This window comes from Vipera berus (genome assembly GCF_964194415.1).
Source record: "Vipera berus genome assembly, chromosome: 3".
Classification (NCBI taxonomy): Eukaryota; Metazoa; Chordata; class Lepidosauria; order Squamata; family Viperidae; genus Vipera; species Vipera berus.
In genome coordinates, this window is record NC_138204.1 from 106,638,770 (window position 1) to 106,657,187 (window position 18,418).

General features: G+C 42.0%; 1 protein-coding gene across 5 annotated transcripts in view; it reads right to left on the reverse strand.

The window, feature by feature from the left end:
- Positions 1 to 18,418, reverse strand: part of SWT1 (SWT1 RNA endoribonuclease homolog) — an 82,717-nt gene that overhangs the window by 32,600 nt on the left and 31,699 nt on the right. For 4 of the 5 annotated variants that reach the window (XM_081324370.1, XM_081324369.1, XM_081324368.1 and 1 more), the window contains 5 exons: positions 13,974 to 14,116; positions 9,950 to 10,088; positions 6,494 to 6,639; positions 3,061 to 3,269; positions 1,311 to 1,448 (listed from right to left, as the gene is read on the reverse strand). In XM_081324370.1, the coding sequence (XP_081180496.1) occupies positions 1,311 to 1,448; positions 3,061 to 3,269; positions 6,494 to 6,639; positions 9,950 to 10,088; positions 13,974 to 14,116 (775 nt within the window). The remainder of the gene's footprint in view (positions 1 to 1,310; positions 1,449 to 3,060; positions 3,270 to 6,493; positions 6,640 to 9,949; positions 10,089 to 13,973; positions 14,117 to 18,418) is intronic. The other variant, XM_081324372.1, reaches the window with a different exon arrangement.

The following is an 18,418-nucleotide window of genomic DNA, read 5'->3' on the forward strand; positions in this document are numbered from 1 at the left end:
AAGCAGAAGCACTATTTCTATTGTAGGAGGCTGATCAAACCTGAAACAAGGGAAGCTAAAAAGCAGTTGGCTGTTTGGATTAAAAAAAAGGATTCAGGAAATAGCTGATGGAGAGACAGGAGCTGGTTAAAACAACCAGTCCTGAATTGACCTTTAAGAACTAATTCCTTAAAAGCTGCAAACCTGTCTTAAAGTAACATTTACCACTGTAATCCAACCTGAAAGAAAAACATACAGGAATTTCTTTTGCTTAAAGTTGGAGGAAGACCCCATAACTAACATATTTGAAAGCATTCAGGGTGCTAAAGCAAGGCAGGTTGGATTGCAAAAATGACTGGGCTGGGAGATGAAGCCCGGGAAACCAGACTGGCATTATGGAAACTCCTCAGAAATGTCAAGAGTTGTAAACAATTGTGGAAAGTGGTAGACAATTCCAAGATAACACCTCCCAAAATTAGGACAAGGGAAGGAGAAAGCCACACTAGTAGATCAGGGGTTCCCAACCTCCGTGTCATGGCCCACTACCGGGCCATGGCCTATTTGGAACCGGGCCATATTACAACAGACCGTTTCACACGTGTGCGCAGCTCAACTTGCTCAAGCAGTAGGCCTTGTACAAGTCAAGATGCATGAGCATGAGCTGGCCAGCAGCTCATGCGGCCCAGTTTCCCTCTCCCTGCCACAAGCCAGGCTACCAAGATATTCGAGCCTGAACTATTGAGATAGCTGAAGGATACCATGAACACTTTAGAAGAAACTGAGATCTGCCATACCTGACTGGTTTCAGGCCACACATGCAGCTTGGCAAGGTTTACAGGAACATCACTCATTGTCTAAGTCTGATCAGCTTTCTAACAGAAGTGAATGTATTTAATAGCAGTGAACCAAGTTTCTGAGCTTCCCAGGATTCCCCATCTCAAGAATACATTCCTGGAGCCTGTATATGATTCCCCAAATTATGTAGCATGTTTGCATGGCAGTAGGTATAGAAAATAAGTAGAGTCAAGAGAACAAGTACGGGATACATTGCATGCTACTCAATATACTTGATATGTAAAACTTATGTTTAGTGGCCCTGTCATATAACATCTTGCCTTATGAGATGTTAGTGTCACTGTATCAAAAATGGACAACCTAAGGCCCTTGGCTATTGTCTCTAGAATCTAAAGAATTCTAAAATCCTCACTGTTACTTCACATTCATTATGCTCTATACTGCTCTCTTGTGGCTATTCATGTTTTTCAAATGGCTGAGAAAACACTAGGTTATATCAGAGCCACACACACACTATTCAATTTATGGATACTCACTGCTGAATTCCAGCAAGAATTTCATTCACTGTGCTCATTAATTTCTGCAGACCCATAAAAGCGTCTTGAAAGGAAGACATATTCGAAGTTGGGGGTACTGCACTAAGATTAGGATCTACTTTTTGGAAAATTTCAAAACTAAAAAAAAGAGAGTAATGTTAAAAAATTAATTACAAATTAACATGGACTCATTTTCCCCATTGCAATCCACTCCCACCAAATTTGCCAAAAACTATACAGACATGAGATTTGTTCCTGATGATCCCTAACCCAATACTATCACCTCTGTCTAAACCACAGCAGTCAATAGACTTCCCTCCAAAGTATTAAGTGACAAGGCCTAAAAGATATTATATACTTTAAGATTCCAGTCAGTAATAAAGTGTTTAGGGGAAGGCAAATATTTTAATGGTGGCATGTTGCTAGGGCATATTTGTGCTATAGTACAGAGGTCCCCAACCTTTTGGGCACCAGGGACCAGTTATGTGGAGAGAGAGTTTTCCGCAGACTGGAGGGGGTGTTGTTTGTGTGCTGGCTGCATCCTGCGGATGGGGCTTTGCTTGTTTCTGTGGCCCAGTTGCTGGCATGCTGCGGCCCGGTACCGGTCCACGGAAATGGGGGTTGGGGACCCCTGCTATAGTAGATATAAGTGGGGAAAAGCCCCCAATGGCTGGTTTAAAAGGAAAAAAAAATAACCATGGACATTCTTGGAATGACCAGTTCATTATGTGTGAAATCACTTGCAAAATGAGAGAAAAGCACACCACTCTTTCCAATAATTAAATAGCAATTTTGTGGCAGAGACCCTTATAAGCAATGAGTTGGACCAGATACACAGGACAGAAACACTAACACAGTGGGGTGTACAGTAACAGAAAGCAAATACTGAACTCTCCAACATGTAAAGGACCTGCTGAAATTTATACTTCCCAGTCCCCTGGTAGTCAGGGATTGGGGGAAAAAAGAGAGAATTTAGAGTTTCAGCAGTCCAAACCCAAAATTCAAAGTAAAACTCAAAATATCTAACCAAGGAAGTAAATGAATCTGGAAGCAATGGTTTTAGACTCATCTGTGAACATATAAGCAAAACTCCTTAGTTGAGAAGTCAGCGGTCCCTTTCTAAGAAAGGCTTTTCACCATGAGAAACCAGCTCCCTTATCTGCCTGGGTGATGAGTTGAGTCCTAGTCAATTCAGAAGAATGAGGGGCTTGGTACACAGGGCCCTAATAAGGGTAATATAGCAAGTATTTTCTCTGTAAGATTATTTTTGTCATTCTCTGGCATATCCTTCAACCATCTTCTCCAATCCACCACCACACTTGCCCTTTTTTCAGAACAGCCTTTATGCTTAGTAGGTCCTAAGTGTGCAGACGCTCATACTCTGGTCCAGAGACTTACTCACAAGGAAGCTGCTGCTTTCAAGCTCGTTTCTAAAACTAGTTAATATTAAATGAGTTAATATGCAGCCTATTGGTGGCAACACTATATGCAGAAATATTATTGATTCAGTGCCATTCCATATCTGGCACTTTACTAAATTACACAAGAAAATATTAGGCAGGTTTCCCCCCACCCCCCACAAAAAAAATAATTCACAGTTCATGCTCAGTAGTGGAGCATGTTTGCAAGAAGACATAACACATGAACTTTTTAAATCCTGTAAGGACAGTTTTATATTAGACTTTATTTAAAAGCATACTGATTTGGGGCTGAATATTGTTTTAGTAAACATTGTTTTAGCAAATAGTACCTGAACACATTGATTCTATTCCATACACTTTCAAGGACAGACCAAATTTCCATGTGCCTATTTTCTTGTGCTGAAGGCTCTGTTAATGGAAACTTATCTCCTGTCTGAGTGTGTTCTGACAAAATCACATCTTCCATTTTTTCACATGTATCATTTCCCAAATTGGATTTCAGGGTACCTTTAGAATTTTCTCCTGTACTTGACTCCATCTTATGAAAACACAACAAAGAGGCAGTAAGAGTACTGCACAAGTAAATGTGCAGCTGTCAATTACAAATATTTGAGGAATGCCACATTTTATTATTAACATCATCATGTTAATAATAAAACCCAAGATAAGTTTTGTTTCCCCCTGCCTTCACAAAAAAGATATAGTTCAGTATACATGGGCAGTTCACAATGCAATTTAAAATCTACAAATAATAAATCTTAACAGAGAAAAAAATAGTAATAGCAAATATTTTCAAATCCTAAAGATAAAATAAATTTATAAACTCACAATAGTGATTTTCTAAGACTGAATATTTTCTAGCCAGGCCTTTGCTCACTATGGAAGCTTTTCCACGTGCTCTATTTCCGGAACATAATAATAGAGCTCTCCTCGAGATATCTGAAAATATCTCCTGTAAATATTTCCAAATAAGGAACTCTTTACCACACATACCTTGGTAGTGATTTGGAGGAAAGATAATTTAGGTGCCTACTTCTTTCTGGTCGAAGCAATTGTGGTTGAGAGGAAGCTAGTTTTCTCATGACAGTAGCAGACCCAATATAAAAATATTTTTCTCTCTCCTCTCAGACAATGCAAGATATCCTTTCTTCCTCTACTTGACTCTTAAATTTAGAGGGAGTCTCTTCTGCTCCCATTCAGAATATACTTGTGGATGCAAGATACTTTCCATCAGAATGACTCTAAATTTGGTTGCTTTTCTGTTTCCATATTTTATTCACAACCAGGACAGAAAAAGAGGCAAGAAGAGAAAGAAGGCACTAGACAGTAGAAGAGAAGCCAATAGGCTATCTAACTGAAGAAAGGAAGAAGAAAAGATTGATAGTGGTGGTGGTAGTGTGCTGCCATTACATGAAACATCAAAAACTGAGCTATTAAAGCAAAATTTTAATGGTTACAAAGGGGGCACTTTCTTTGCAAAACTGATATTTGGATGGTCTCCCTGGATTCAAATAAGGGGTATAGGAAGAAAGGGAGATACATTTGAGAATTTAAAGATGCCAAAAGGGAAGCCTGATTGGCACAAAAGGAAGGCGAGAGTTAGATTTAAAAAATTGAACTTGTCTCTTTTTTGGGATCCCTAAGGATAGAGTTTAAAAATATTTTTTAATGGATTAAGGGGAATCTCTAAAAAATATAACTGATTTTACATTTAGGTTTTAGATCTGTAAGGGAAAACAAAATTAAGCTTCTAGAATATAACTCTGAACTATATTATAGAATTTGGAATGATATAACAAAAGATAGTATTTTAACAATTGATAAACGGTTAAGACGACATATAGAATATATTAGTTGTAATGATATAGACAGAAACTCATCTTGTATTTAACTTTTAAAAGAAAGTTGGTTATTAGAATCGATATATAATAATAATAATAATAATAATAATAATAATAATAATAATAATAATAATAATAATAATAATAATAATAATAATAATAATTTTATTTATATACTGCCCTTCTTCTGAAGGACTCAGGGCTGTGAACAGGGCAGAGATATAAAAAATACAAAAATACAAAAGTTAAAAAATATTAAACATATGCCCAACTAAAAACAGTAAACAGTAACAGTATATTATAGAATTTGGAAAGATATAATATAAGATATTTTGTTATAATTGGGGAATTGTTAAGATGATAAATAAGACATTATTGGTAAAAAAAAAGAATGTTTTGAAATGAATAATGTAAGTTTTGTGGACAGGATAATTACTCTTTATTGAAATAGGGAAATGTGGCTTACCCAAAAAGTAAGCTTTCTTCCACTTATCATAGTCTAGATTATTTTATTGCAATTAGGTAAAACCTAAAAGCAGGATATTGATATGTATTAGTGAAAATATATTGAAAATTCTTTTAAGTGACTAGGTCACTATTAGAAATATATTAATTTGATTAATTTGACTATGTTATAACTAAGGGAATCGGAGAGGGAATCCTTGTTGATGTAACCTGAGCAAATAACTTGTTATTTGATATTGTTTACTTTTGATTACCCAACCATCATATTGCTTCACAAATATTTGAATGTAAATATTAAAAAATTAATAAAACTTGTAAGACGGAAAAAAAGAAAGGAAGAAGATTGATAGTGGTGGTGGTGTTGTGTTGCCATAAGTGATTTTTTACTTACCATGTTTACCCGTAAATAACACCTATCTCGAAAATAAGCTCTAGCTTGACTTTTACACGTGCACCCAATATAAGCCCCACCCCAAAAATAAGTCCTAGTTTTGGGGCGAGGCACGTGTAAAAATCAAACTAGGGCGGGGGGGGGGGTTGGAGCTGCCAAATGCACCCCACACCCACTTACCTTAGGACTGCTGCAGCCAGGCCTCCCATGCCCTGACAATTATTGCGCTACCGCCTGAGTTCTTCTGCCACCACTTGAGACTGCATGCCACATGGTGTATTGTGCCGGTGCTGCTGCTCGCAGGACGTTGCACCAATTGTGCTGGTATTCTGCTCGCGGCAGGAGGCCACATAGCACATCATGCCAATCGTGCTGGTGCCGCACTCGTAGCAGGATGCTATGAGGCTCATCGCGCCGTTTGCGCCGCTGCTTGTGAGCACAATCAGTGCACTGAGCCTTGTCGCCTCCTACTGCAAGCGGTGGCAGTGGCGTGAGGCCTCCTGCCACAATAGGTAGCAGCGCAACAGGTGTTGGGGCATGGGAGGCCTGGTTGTGCGGATCCTAAGGTAAGACATCTCCAGAAAATAAGATCTGGTGCCTCTTTTGGAGGCAAAAAAAATCTAAGACTGGGTCTTATTTTTGGGAAAACATGGTAGGTATGGAAGTAGAAGGAAAGATGTTATATTGGAAGCATCTGTATCTCTTCCTTCCCTCCCTTCATGCTGTTATTCCAATCTGTCTTCTGTTGGGAACCTAGAAGGCATAAAGCAATAGGAGTCAGAGCCTAAGGACTTCTATCCCTGGAGGTTCCAAGATGGTCTCCTCCCATATCTTTACAATTTGTACATCACTGCTGTTATGGAAGCCAATCCTTTTTATTCAGCAGTGAAATTTATTTTTATTTTATCCACTGCAAATGCAATATTAATTTCCATTTAAAAAGAAACAGTTCAGACACAACTAACTTTTTTCTCTGAATGATGATAAATGTGAATGCTATCAATCTTGTAACCAGGCTTATGCACTTAAAAGGAACTATGCTTGTTAAAACCTAGCCTGGGTTACCTCTTCAACAGTCTTGAGTAATTTTTCCACTTGAGCTAAGGCCCGTGAAAGAAAACCATCATAGCTGGATCTTGATCTGAACATTTCCAGTAACATTTTTGATTCCTGGAGGACATCTCTTAGTGTTGAATATTCAATTATTTTACCTGAGACAGGAAGTAGAAAAAAACGTTGTTGAGTTCTGAAATCTTGGCTACTTTATTAATAAATTTCTAAGAAGAACATATACTAAATGATATGGTTATTCAAGCATAATTGACTTTTTAAAATATGAGATGAACAATTACAAGGCTTAAAACTGGATTAATTTCTATTACTCTGTTTTGAGTTATACAAAATGGTAGAGGAGGAGAAGAAGAAGAAGAAGAAGAAGAAGAAGAAAAAGGAGGAGAAGAAAGACAGAGTTCCATGGTCTCATAGCATTGCCAAAGGAAGCCATCATAGCATAATAATATTGTAATAACAGCAGAAACCGCAGAGAAAAGGGCAAGGAAGATCAAGAATTGGTCAGCACCAGGTGAAGATGAACTGTATGGCTTTTGGTTGAAATATCTGACTGGTTTGCACACACTCATTGTCAAGTATTTTAACAACATATTGTAAGGAAGTAAAACTGAGGACCAGTTAACATATGACAAAATCTATCTGATAATGAAAGATACAACAAAAGGGGGCAGTGCCAGGCATTCTAGCCAATTCCTGCTTAACAACAGTCCAACAGCATCTAGTTGTAAACAAGCTCTTTCCATCTGAACAGAAAAGAAGCCCCCTAAATAGCAGAGACTCAAGATAAACTCCCAATTGACAAAATGACTTTGGAAAACTGTAAGAGAAGGAAGAACAACTTGAATGTAGTCTGGACATTACAAGAAGGCATTCCACCCCCTGCCACATGATTGGATGGGTACTCAAGTGCCAAGAAATAACAGAAATCAGTAGAAACATCATAAGCTTTGTGCAAGGATCAATAGCACAATAGAAGACACAGTTGCTGGTTAATGATGATGGACTGGGAGAGGTTAACTTCAAAAGAGGAATCTTTCAAGAAGACTCACTTTCACCTCTACTGTTTGTCATTGCATTGATTCCACTGTCAACAATACTGAACGGGCCAAGCAATGGCTATCAAACATCAAAAACATTTGCCAGGCTATCCCACCTTCTTTACATGGATGATCTCAAGCCGTATAGAAAAACACCATCTGGAATAGAATTGTAGCTCAAAACCATCTATATATACAGCCAAGATATTGCAGTGGAGTTTGGACTGGCAAACATGCCACCTTACCACCAACAGGGGGGAAAATGGTGAAAACTGAAGGAATCAAGATGCCTTATGCAAATAAGAGTCTCAATGAAGATAAGTCAAAATTTTCTGGGTCAGGAGTTCCTGCACTCAGTCATTCAAGCCCTGGTCATCTCACACTTGGGCTACTATAATGTGCTGTGGATGGGGCTACCCTTGAAGAGCATTTAGAAGCTTCAACTGGTGTGGTGGCATAGGCAGTCTCTGAGAGCCCTAGAATGGCCCATGTTACTGCACTGACTTCCAGTCTCCTTCTGGGTACAATTCCAGGTATTGGTTATTACCTATAAAGTTTTGCATGGCTTTATGTGTCCAGGTTCCTTGAGGAATTGTCTCATGTATATGGGACAGGCCCATTCCATTCATACAAGTAGAGAAGGCATAGTGTGGACCCTGTCAGTCAAGGAATTCCTGCTGACAGGGATCAGGAGAAGAGCCTTTTCTGCTGTGGCCCTGACCTTTTAGAACCTCTTGAGGTGAGATTGACTCTTCCCCCTCCTGACTTTCCACAAGAGCCTGAAGACGTGGCTCTGCCAATTGGCCAGGGGGCCTACGGGGGGACTTCCATGCTGGAGGTAGTTGATGGACTAATAGTAAATCTCATCTCCCTGTGCATCTTGCTCCTTCTCATATTTTAATTATGATTTTGTATTTTTTAATCGTAATTTTGTATTCTCGTTGTTACAGTGTTGCTGCTTTTATAGGTCAGTGGTCCCCAACCTTTGTAGCTTGGCAGCCTGAATGGCGGGGGAGAGAGGAGAACTGAGCTGCATGAGCAGCTGGCCAGCACACATACACACAGCTCAACTTACACAAGTTGAGTTGCGTGTGCATGTGCACTAGGCCGCTGCTCCTGCAAGTCAAGCTGTGTGCATGGTGCATGCCGGTCCGCCGCTCATGTGGCCCAGTTCTGAATAGGCCACAGCCTGGTAGTGGGCCACGGCCCAGTGGTTGGGAACTCCGTTATAGGTCACCTTGTAGAAAGATGGGCTGAACACCTGGGCAATTCCAATGACTAGATATATAACTGGAATAATAGATTGGATTCAAGTTGAAGGAGAAACCCTAGACAGGAAGACCAGAAAAATAATGACAAAGATTCATGCTCTTCTTTCAGGCAGCAAAGTTGACCGACTCTATTTACCAAGAAGCATAGATAGATGTGGAATGTTGAAGAAGAAAAAAGGGTATTGGAAAAAATTTTGAAAGACAGTGCAGAAGATTTTTTGAAGCTTATATACCATGAAGGCTTATTGAGTAGACAAGAGTCCAAACTGGCCTAAAAAAAGACCAAATGAAGAATAGAAAAGATACACAAAGGCAAAGTATTATATGGCCAGTATATCAAATGGCTAGACCACAAAATAGACAAAGTAATAGAAAGTGAAGAAGCTAAAGTACTCTGGGAACTTTAGTATTCAAATAGATAAGTATATCTAAGCACTCCAGACTTAATAACTGTCAATAAGACAGACAAAAAAGTCTGGATTGTGATCATTGCAACATCTGGAGACAAAAGAGAAGAGAAATATCTGGAAAAAAATGATAAAACACAAAGATCTGTAAATACAATAACCATGACAAAAGGAAGCCAACATAGTACCAATAGTGATAGGCACTTTGGATGCAATCCCAAAAACATACAGAGCAGGGGTCCCCAACCCCCGGTCCATGGACCAGTACCAGGCCTTGGCATGCCAGCAACCAGTCCATACAAACAAGAAAAACCCCACCCACAAGATGCAAGCAACACACAAAACCATGCACCCTCTGGTCAGCAGAAAAATCTCACTCCATGGAACCGGTCCCTGGTGCCCAAAAGGTTGGGGACCTCTGATATAGAGCATCACTTGAATACTACTGGCATTAACAAAACCATTGACAATCAAGTGTAAAAGGCAACTTCTCGTGGAACAGCTTACATCCTGTGACAGTATCTTTGATATTGTTAAATTATAACATCCACATATCCCACGTTCTTGGGAGGGATTCAATAGGTGCACAAAAATGCAAAATCCAGACTAGATATCTGGCAGACTATGCAACCAACCATAATCAATAATAAAAAAAATAAAACAAGCTTTACATTTTTAATACTGATGACTGTGCCCTTTTGATCTAATTCTGCAAATTAATATAAATACTCCTACCTTTACAAAGATGTGCGTAGAGATATTCAATAGTTGAAAAAAGGCTTCTTGATATAAATTGTCCAAAAACAGCCACCCAGTGTTTTTTGTAACACTCCAACACATTTGCTAGTGTCCAAGGGGGTTTATGATATACTACCTAGGAAAGAAAATAATTTACTAGTCAGATTTCAATATTTTTTCTAGAAAATATAATCCGGCCACCCTGTTCAGGGTGACCCACTCCCTCCTCAATCAGGTGGTGAGGGAGGAGCCCTTGCAGGGTCGTGCCGAGGAGTTTAGCCAACATCTGCTGGACAAAATCGCTCGGATTCAGGCCGGTCTGGACTCTGACTGGGCAGAGTCTGACGGAGGTGACACGAGCAGTCCTGGTGATGTTATCTGGGAACAGTTCAACCCTGTGACTCTGGAAGATGTGGACAGGATCATGGGGAAGCTGAGCTCCACCACGTGTTTATTGGACCCGTGCCCCTCCTGGCTGGTCTATGCGGCTCGGGAGGAGACACGAGGCTGGCTCCAGGCAGTGATAACTGCTTCTTTGAGTGAGGGTAGCTTTCCTGCCGCCTTGAAGGAGGCGGTGGTGAGGCCCCTCCTCAAGAAGCCTGCCCTGGACCCGGCTATTTTGAATAACTATCGTCCAGTCTCCAACCTTTGTTTTCTTGCGAAGGTTGTTGAGAGTGTGGTGGCGCATCAGCTCCCTCTGTTCCTGGAGGAAGCTGATTATCTGGACCCGTACCAATTGGGCTTTAGGCCCGGGTACAGCACGGAGACGGCATTGGTCACGCTGGTGAATGATCTCTGGTGGGCTCGGGACAGGGGTTGTTCCTCTGTCCTAGTCCTATTAGACCTCTCAGCGGCTTTCGATACCATCGACCATGGTATCTTACTGTGGCGTCTCAGGGGGTTGGGAGTGGGGGGCACTGTTCTCCAGTGGTTCTCCTCCTACCTCCTGGGACGTTCGCAGTTGGTGCTGACAGGAGGGCAGAGGTTGGCCTCGAGGCCTCTCGTTTGTGGAGTTCCTCAGGGGTCGGTCCTCTCGCCTCTCCTGTTCAACATCTATATGAAGCCGCTGGGTGAGATCATTCGTGGTTTTGGAGTGGGGTATCATCAGTACACTGATGATACCCAGCTTTTCATCTCTACCCGAAACCACCCCAGTGATGCCCTCGATGTGATGTCCCGTTGCCTAGAGGCGGTTCGGGTCTGGATGGGGAGGAACAGGCTTCGGCTCAATCCCGACAAGACCGAATGGTTGTACATTCCGGCATCTCGGGAAATTCGGTCCATTCCATCTTTAACCATGGGGGGTGAGGTGTTACCCCCCCGTAGATAGGGCTCACAACTTGGGTGTCCTCCTGGACTCACAGCTCAGTTTGGAGGACCATGTAGGAGCTGTGACCAGGGGGGCTTTTGCCCAGGTTCACCTGGTGCGCCAGTTGCAACCCTATCTGGACCGGGATGCCCTGCGTACAGTCACTCATGCGCTCGTGACCTCTCATATAGACTACTGCAATGCTCTGTACATGGGGCTGCCCTTGAGGACCACTTGGAGGCTTCAGCTGGTGCAGAATGCGGCCGCGCAAGTTGTGATGGGGGTTTCCCGATACTCCCATGTAACACCTCTTCTCTGCGAGCTGCATTGGCTCCCAGTTGCCCTCCGGGTGAGATTCAAGGTGCTGGTGATTACCTATAAAGCCCTAAATGGCATGGGTCCGGATTACTTATGGGAGCACCCTTCGTCCTGTGCGCTCCCACAGAGAGGGCCTCCTCAGGGTGCCGTCGGTCAGTGTCGGCTTGCGGCCCCCAGGGGGAGAGCATTCTCTGTGGGCGCGCCAGCCCTTTGGAATCAATTACCGGTTGAGCTCCGGATGGCTCCCGACCTTCGCTCTTTCCGCCGGGATCTGAAAACCTATTTATTTGAACAGGCCGGCCTGGTTTAAGGGTTTGGGTTTTTTTTAATTATTTATGGTTAGGGCTTCATTAATTTAATTTACTTTTAACTTTTGTAACTTTTGTAGTGCTTTTATTGCCCTGTACACCGCCCTGAGTCCTTCGGGAGAAGGGCAGTATAGAAATTCAATTATAAATAAATAAATAAATAAACATGCCACCTACATCAGCTAGGATACTTAGCAATTGTATCAACTCCTCCCTGTTCTGACAGACAGACATACATATAAAATAAGTGATAGAATTTGATTTTGAAATAGGGTTAATAATACCACAATACAGTCTCTTCTAATATTTTATTTTCTTCTTTAAAGACAAATTATATCAGGGAGACTTATTTTCATCCTGAAAGATTACAAAAGCTTGTAACTCTTCAATTTGTCACTATTGTGAAGCTATGAAGTTATTGTCAAGGTTTTACAAAACATGTATTGTTATCAAAGAGAAGATACAAGTCTGTTAAGATAAGAATATTTGTATGCCATCACACAATGTAATCCAAAAGGCAAAAATGTGGAATTGAGGATAAAATTCATCTTCCTGAGATTTTCAATGTTATTTAACCTATGAAGGTGTCATTAACAAAAAATACCAACCTAAATCAGCTGTCACAGATGGCTAAAAGCTGGCAGAATTTTGCCAGTCATGGAGAATCAGGAAATCTGAAGAGCATTAAATAATAAGCAAATCTGGCATTAAGAATGCAAATTTGTAATAGATTTGCTCATTTTGCTTACATAACCCATGGGCACCCTAATTTGATAAGTTTCAGATTATCTAAAATCCAAAATACACTAAGCATGAACACAGATTTTTGATGAAGGTTTCAAAGGTGTTATTTCTGCACAGCTGCTAGAACTTAGCATTTTAATTATTTTTAAACACATCTTTTTTAAAGGCGTATGACCTTTGCAGGATCTCAATGGCCATGTGATCAAAATTTGGGCACTTGGCAACTGGCATGTATTTATGACAGTTGTACTGTCCCAGAGTTATGTGAAACTCCAAGACTTCCAGTGAGGCATTCTAGCATCATTTCCTGATCTTCTGTTTTTCCTAGTTCTTTGCAACAACCGTGGTCACTACCAAACACATTTGCTCCCCTTGACCAAGTTTCTGGTATTGTCTTGCTTTGGCTTTTTCTGTGCCCCAAATCTTTCTCTTTACCCTACAGCCATGAAGTGAGGTTCAAAAAAATTAATAGCATCTGATAGGATGCTTTGTAATGTATGGAAATTATGTGCATGTAACCAAGTTGTACCAAAACTGCTTAGATGGGTGACAGGGCTTGGGGCACATTTCTGTGTCCTATGAAAAGGGGAGTTTACTTTAGAAAAAAGAAGAAACAGGTCAGAAAGAAACTGTCAGCCTGACCATGCTCCTTGTTCTTCTCCAGACTCATACCTAATTTAGGGAATTGTATTTTGGACAGAAACAAGCAATGAGACTTAGAACAAGATTGCAGTTAAAGATTCTTCTAGTGGTGGAAAGAGCTGACATAAATGATGGTAATTGTTCTCATTCTGCACCCACCTTGTGTGCTACTTTGTGAAATGGATTCTGAATGCAGCCCCATGCTGTATAGCAACAATGGTTTATATGTGCAGAAAATTCTGCTACAAAAAGGAAGCATTCTAGGGGAATTTTCAGAAGGTGCGCTTGAAGTGACTTGAGGATACTGTAGCAGAGGCTTGTTGGCAAATGTGCCAACAAGACGCATTTCAAATTTTGATACAAAAAGATCTACTATACGGGAACAGCATTTAAATATAAAATATACAATCTAAAAATATGAAACAATTTGCTGTATGCCATAAAGTGAAAATAATCTTGAGAGTTTGTCATCACAAAAAAAGGGGGGGGAAGGAACCTATCAGTCTTGTGGCTAGCAGAAACAGCTATATCAAAAAAAATCCTTGCCTTTTCTGCTTATAGGAGCAGGATGCCTACTTGCACCAAATTGCAACTAAAATTGGAGTTAGAACGCACATAAGTTCATGTAAGACACACTGATGCATTATACATGAGTTCCCTAAATGGACATATATTTCTTTTGAATAGTGAAAATATTCACCTCAATCCATAGATCTCCAAAAGCAATCTTCAGTTCTGTTTCTAAAATAGAAGATAAAACATCACCCAAGCTTTTTTCCATATCAAAAATAACTTCTGAAAGATGATTAGTAGAATTATTTTCAGTCTTCTTGGCATATTTATCTGTTAATGAGCAAAACCAACATTAATGTTTCAATTCAATTACAGTTTCAGTGTATTAGGTATAAACATAATTAGGCCATTAGCATGATCCTGGGAAAAGATTCATGTGGTAAAAGGAGGTGCAGGCTGATGCCAAGACAACTTTTTCCTTTGAAAACTGAAATGCTTCCCAGTCTTGTTGGCTGATATCCTGACCGCACTGTCCAAGCTCTTCCATATCGAAAACTACTGTATCGAAAACTACTACATTCAAATTATCTCTGATACTCTCCCCTTTTGCATATCAAGGCTCTTCAGTACTTCTTCAACTTAACTGAGGAACTCTGCTGATACCAAAATATAAATTATTTCTCCAAACAAATTCATTGCAATTAGTATAACTTTGAAGTGTTTTTCCCCTATACTTAACAACCATTTCTTTTGTTCCCTAACAGTCATTTAGAACAGCAGTCCTCAACCTTTCCAGCTTTGTAGACTGAGAGCGGAGGCGGTGTATGTGTGTGAGGGGATGGTTCTCTGTCAGTGGAGCTGCACACAGGGTCCATCACTTCTACACTTGATTCTGAACGGGCCACAGCCTGGGGGTTAGAGACTCCTGATTTAGAGCCACAAAAACATTAAGCCAATTAAGTCAAGAATTTTTGTCCAGCTAGAGTTAGATTTTAATGTGGCATATACACTGTGGGCGCAATTATTAAGCAAGTTGTATTTTGGAGGATTAATTTTCTTATTGAACAACTACAGTGCTCTCAGTCAATCCAAAATGCTAATAAACCTCAAACCTGAATATTTAAGAAAGTAAAAGTGAGATTTTGGCTTTCTTAGGAGAACATATATGTGTGCACAATTATTGGGCAACTATCTGTGTACAGAATTATCATGCAAGTAAATGAAAAATGAAAATTTGCCCATCTCACTTGTTTATTTGCATCTATTAAAGTGAGAATAAACATACAACTCAAAATGTACAAATAAACATTCCTGATGTTTTTTAAAAAATCAGTGACCAATGTAGCCACTTCTATTCAATAACAGTCATAAGCCTTCCATTCATGGAGTCTGTCAGTTTCTTCATCTGTTGAGGATCAACGTTTTGTGCAGCAGCAAGCATAGCCTCCCAGACACTGTTCAGAAAGATGTTGTCAGAAGCCACTTCAGCCCACAGCTTAAGAAAGGAGGACTCTTGGAGACAAGATTTTCCAAGCAGGAACTTTTACTAAGAAATAGGAGATAGCAGGTATAATAGACAGGATCTGAGGAATTTCCTCACATATCAATATTTTTAAAGTGTCCCCAAGCAAACCCCACCCCTCAGTTCATTCAGTCAGTTCCGGATCAGCCAAGCTCCAGGTGGTAAGCCCATCGTGGGAGAGGACAGATAACAGTCCGGTTGCAGCAGGATCATTTCCACCCCCCTCACACTTCATTTGGAGAAACAAACCAGATTCCAGAGAGTTTCATTCCTCCTTTTTCCACCCCCTTTCTTAGTTGCCCGTAAGGAATCCCTAGTGAGAAAGCAATTGATTATATTGTGATGGATAGCAGGCAGGCAGAATAAACAAAGGTTACATTAAAGGGAGGAAGTGAAAGCCATAAAACTCCATGACTGTTCCCTCTCCCCCTTGGGAATGGCAGAATCCAGGGGGAGAGATATTTGGGGTTATCTCAGAGGAGATAATTAGAAATGAAATATAAATGGATTCTGACATCCTGCCCCCCCTTTAAAAATAGGAGAGATCCACCAGTATAGGAAACAAAAATATAGATGTTAGCCTGGTTTGCTGGGATATTCTGTATGAAACCTCTTTAGCAACTTAGGTGCTCTGATGTGACGTTTATGGAACCACTCATTTTCTGAGGAGGGAAGGTGTTTCCAAGCTACTCTTTATTGAATTGCTCCGTGGTGCTTTCTATAATCCAGGATTTCTTTTACCTCGAAGTGTTGTTCACCTTCAACCATGATAGGAGGTGGTGGGGAGGGGGGGTTGGCCGTAAGGGTGACTGTTGTTCCCTTTTTAGCAAACTGCAGTGAAAGATTGGGTGTATTTGCCTAGGATTTTGGGGTAGTTCTAATTCTAGTTACTGGGTATATGATTCTTTTAATTGGAAAACGTCCTATATATTTTGGTCCAGGTTTTTTAGAGGGCTGTAGGGATTTTAAGTATTTTGTAGATAAATATACCATCTCTCCTACCCTGAATGGTATGGGTTCAACTCTCTTTTTGTCTGCCTGTGCTTTGTATGCTTGCCTAGCTTCATCTAAACCTTTCCTAACGATTGGCCAGGTGCTTTGCAATTGTGCAATCCATTCTTTCAGGGATGGAATTTCCAGTTCGGTTGGGATTAGTTCTGGCATAGGGTTGAAATTTTGACCGGTGGCTATTTGAAAAGGAGTGTAGCCTGTGCTGGAGTGGACTGTGTTATTGTAAGCAACTTCTGTGAAGGGGAGTAGGTCTGTCCAATTTGTTTGCTGGAAATTAATAAAGCATCTTAAGTATGGCTCAAGTACTGAGTTCCCGCATTCTGATTGGGCATTCCCCTGAGGATGATGACTAGATGTCAATCCCTGAGTAGTTCCTAAGAGGGATAAAAATTCCTTCCAAAACTTTGATGTTTCAGGCCCCGTCCGACGAGCCACCCAAAGATTGACACCGGAACGGGAGCTGGTTCTTCTAAGCCGTGTTTATTATCCGCATAAACATTCGCTCAAAGACAAATGAAGTCAGCGTTGACTTTACAGCACAGTCAACGCTGTTAAATAACCGGCAAGGCTAACTCCCACCACCACACCCTTAATTACACCACCACGCCCCCACCCTACTTAACCCCGCCTCCCATGGTTCCCTCCTTTTGGCTCCCGTCCCACCACCAATGCAGCCGGTAAGTTACCCCCCAGCCTAAACCTCCCTCTTTTTCCCCCAGAGCTCTGCCTAGACTCTTCTTTCCCCCCACCACCCCAGGTCGCCGCGAGCTGCTCGCTCAACCCCTTCCCGGCCCACCGGTTGTCTCCGTCACCCCCTGACCCACCCAGGCACCCATTCTTGCCCTGCGGCTCGGGCGCTGGGCAGCCACCGCCTAGTTCTTCGTACGGCCCCTTCCCGGCCTGTAAGCAGCCTCTGGAACCCGGCTGGCTGGTCCGCAGCCTCCCCAGCTGGCGGGCGGCCCGCTGCTGCGCCGTTCTTCTCGCTGGCCCATTCCCCGATCCGTCGGAGTAGCGTGGGCGTGGCCAGCCGTTTCCGGAACCCGGCAGCATGGCGAGGAGGCGAGGATGCCTGCGAACGACCCTGCGGCCTGGTAAGTTGCTCCGGGCGGTTACCGGGTCGCTGGGGAGGGCCGTGTGCTGACCCGGCCCTCCAGGAGACGACGGGCGACGGCGGGAGGCTTTGGGGCCTGGTGGGTTGTTCCGGTTACCGGAGTGCTGGGGAGGGCCGAATGCCGTCCTGGCCCTCCGGGAGATGACGGGCGCCGGCGGGAGGCTTCGGGGCCTGACGGGGTGCTCTGCGGGAGCCTGGCAGTCTGGTGAGCCACCCCGCGGCCCGTCCGAATGTCGGGCGTGCTCGGCCCGACATGATGTAAATTGCACTCCCCTATCAGATATGATGTGTTGGGGTGCTCCATGCAGTCTGTAAATGTGCTGCACAAATAGTTTCACTAAGGTTTTTGCGGTGGGAATCTTTTGGCAAGGGATAAAGTGCACTTGTTTGGAAAACAGATCCGTAACTCCCCAGATGACAGTGTTCCCGTTGCTTTCTGGTAATTCCACTATAAAATCCCTGGCTATTTATTTCCAGGAGACTGAGGCTTTCGCCACTGGTTGTAACAGTCCGGGCAACTTCCCCTGCAGCCTTTTAGCCATTGTGCACATTTGGCAGCTGGCCAGGTAAATTTCTATGTCCTTTTTCATGGATGGCCACCAAAATTGTCTTTTAGTTAAATGTAAAGATTTTACAAACCCAAAATGTCCTGTTGATTTTTGTATCATGGCACAACTGCATGAAATTGATCCTCTTGGTGGCAGGCATATAATTTCTCCCCCACCCAGGGTAGTCTGTTTTTTATTGTGCACACATCTATTTTTCTGGAACCATTCATCTGTTTCCAAAGACTTTCGGAATTCAATTCCAGTTTGGCTATCCAGTTATGGCTTCATTTTAGCTTGGGCCCTGGTGGTTACTGGCGTTGCCAGTTGTTGTTCGGGAATAAGTGGTTTAGAGTCAGTGGCCCATGTGGTGTTATATTGGGGCATGCGAGACAGTGCATCTGCCAGGAAATTCTTTTCCCCAGGTAAGTGTTTAAGCGTGA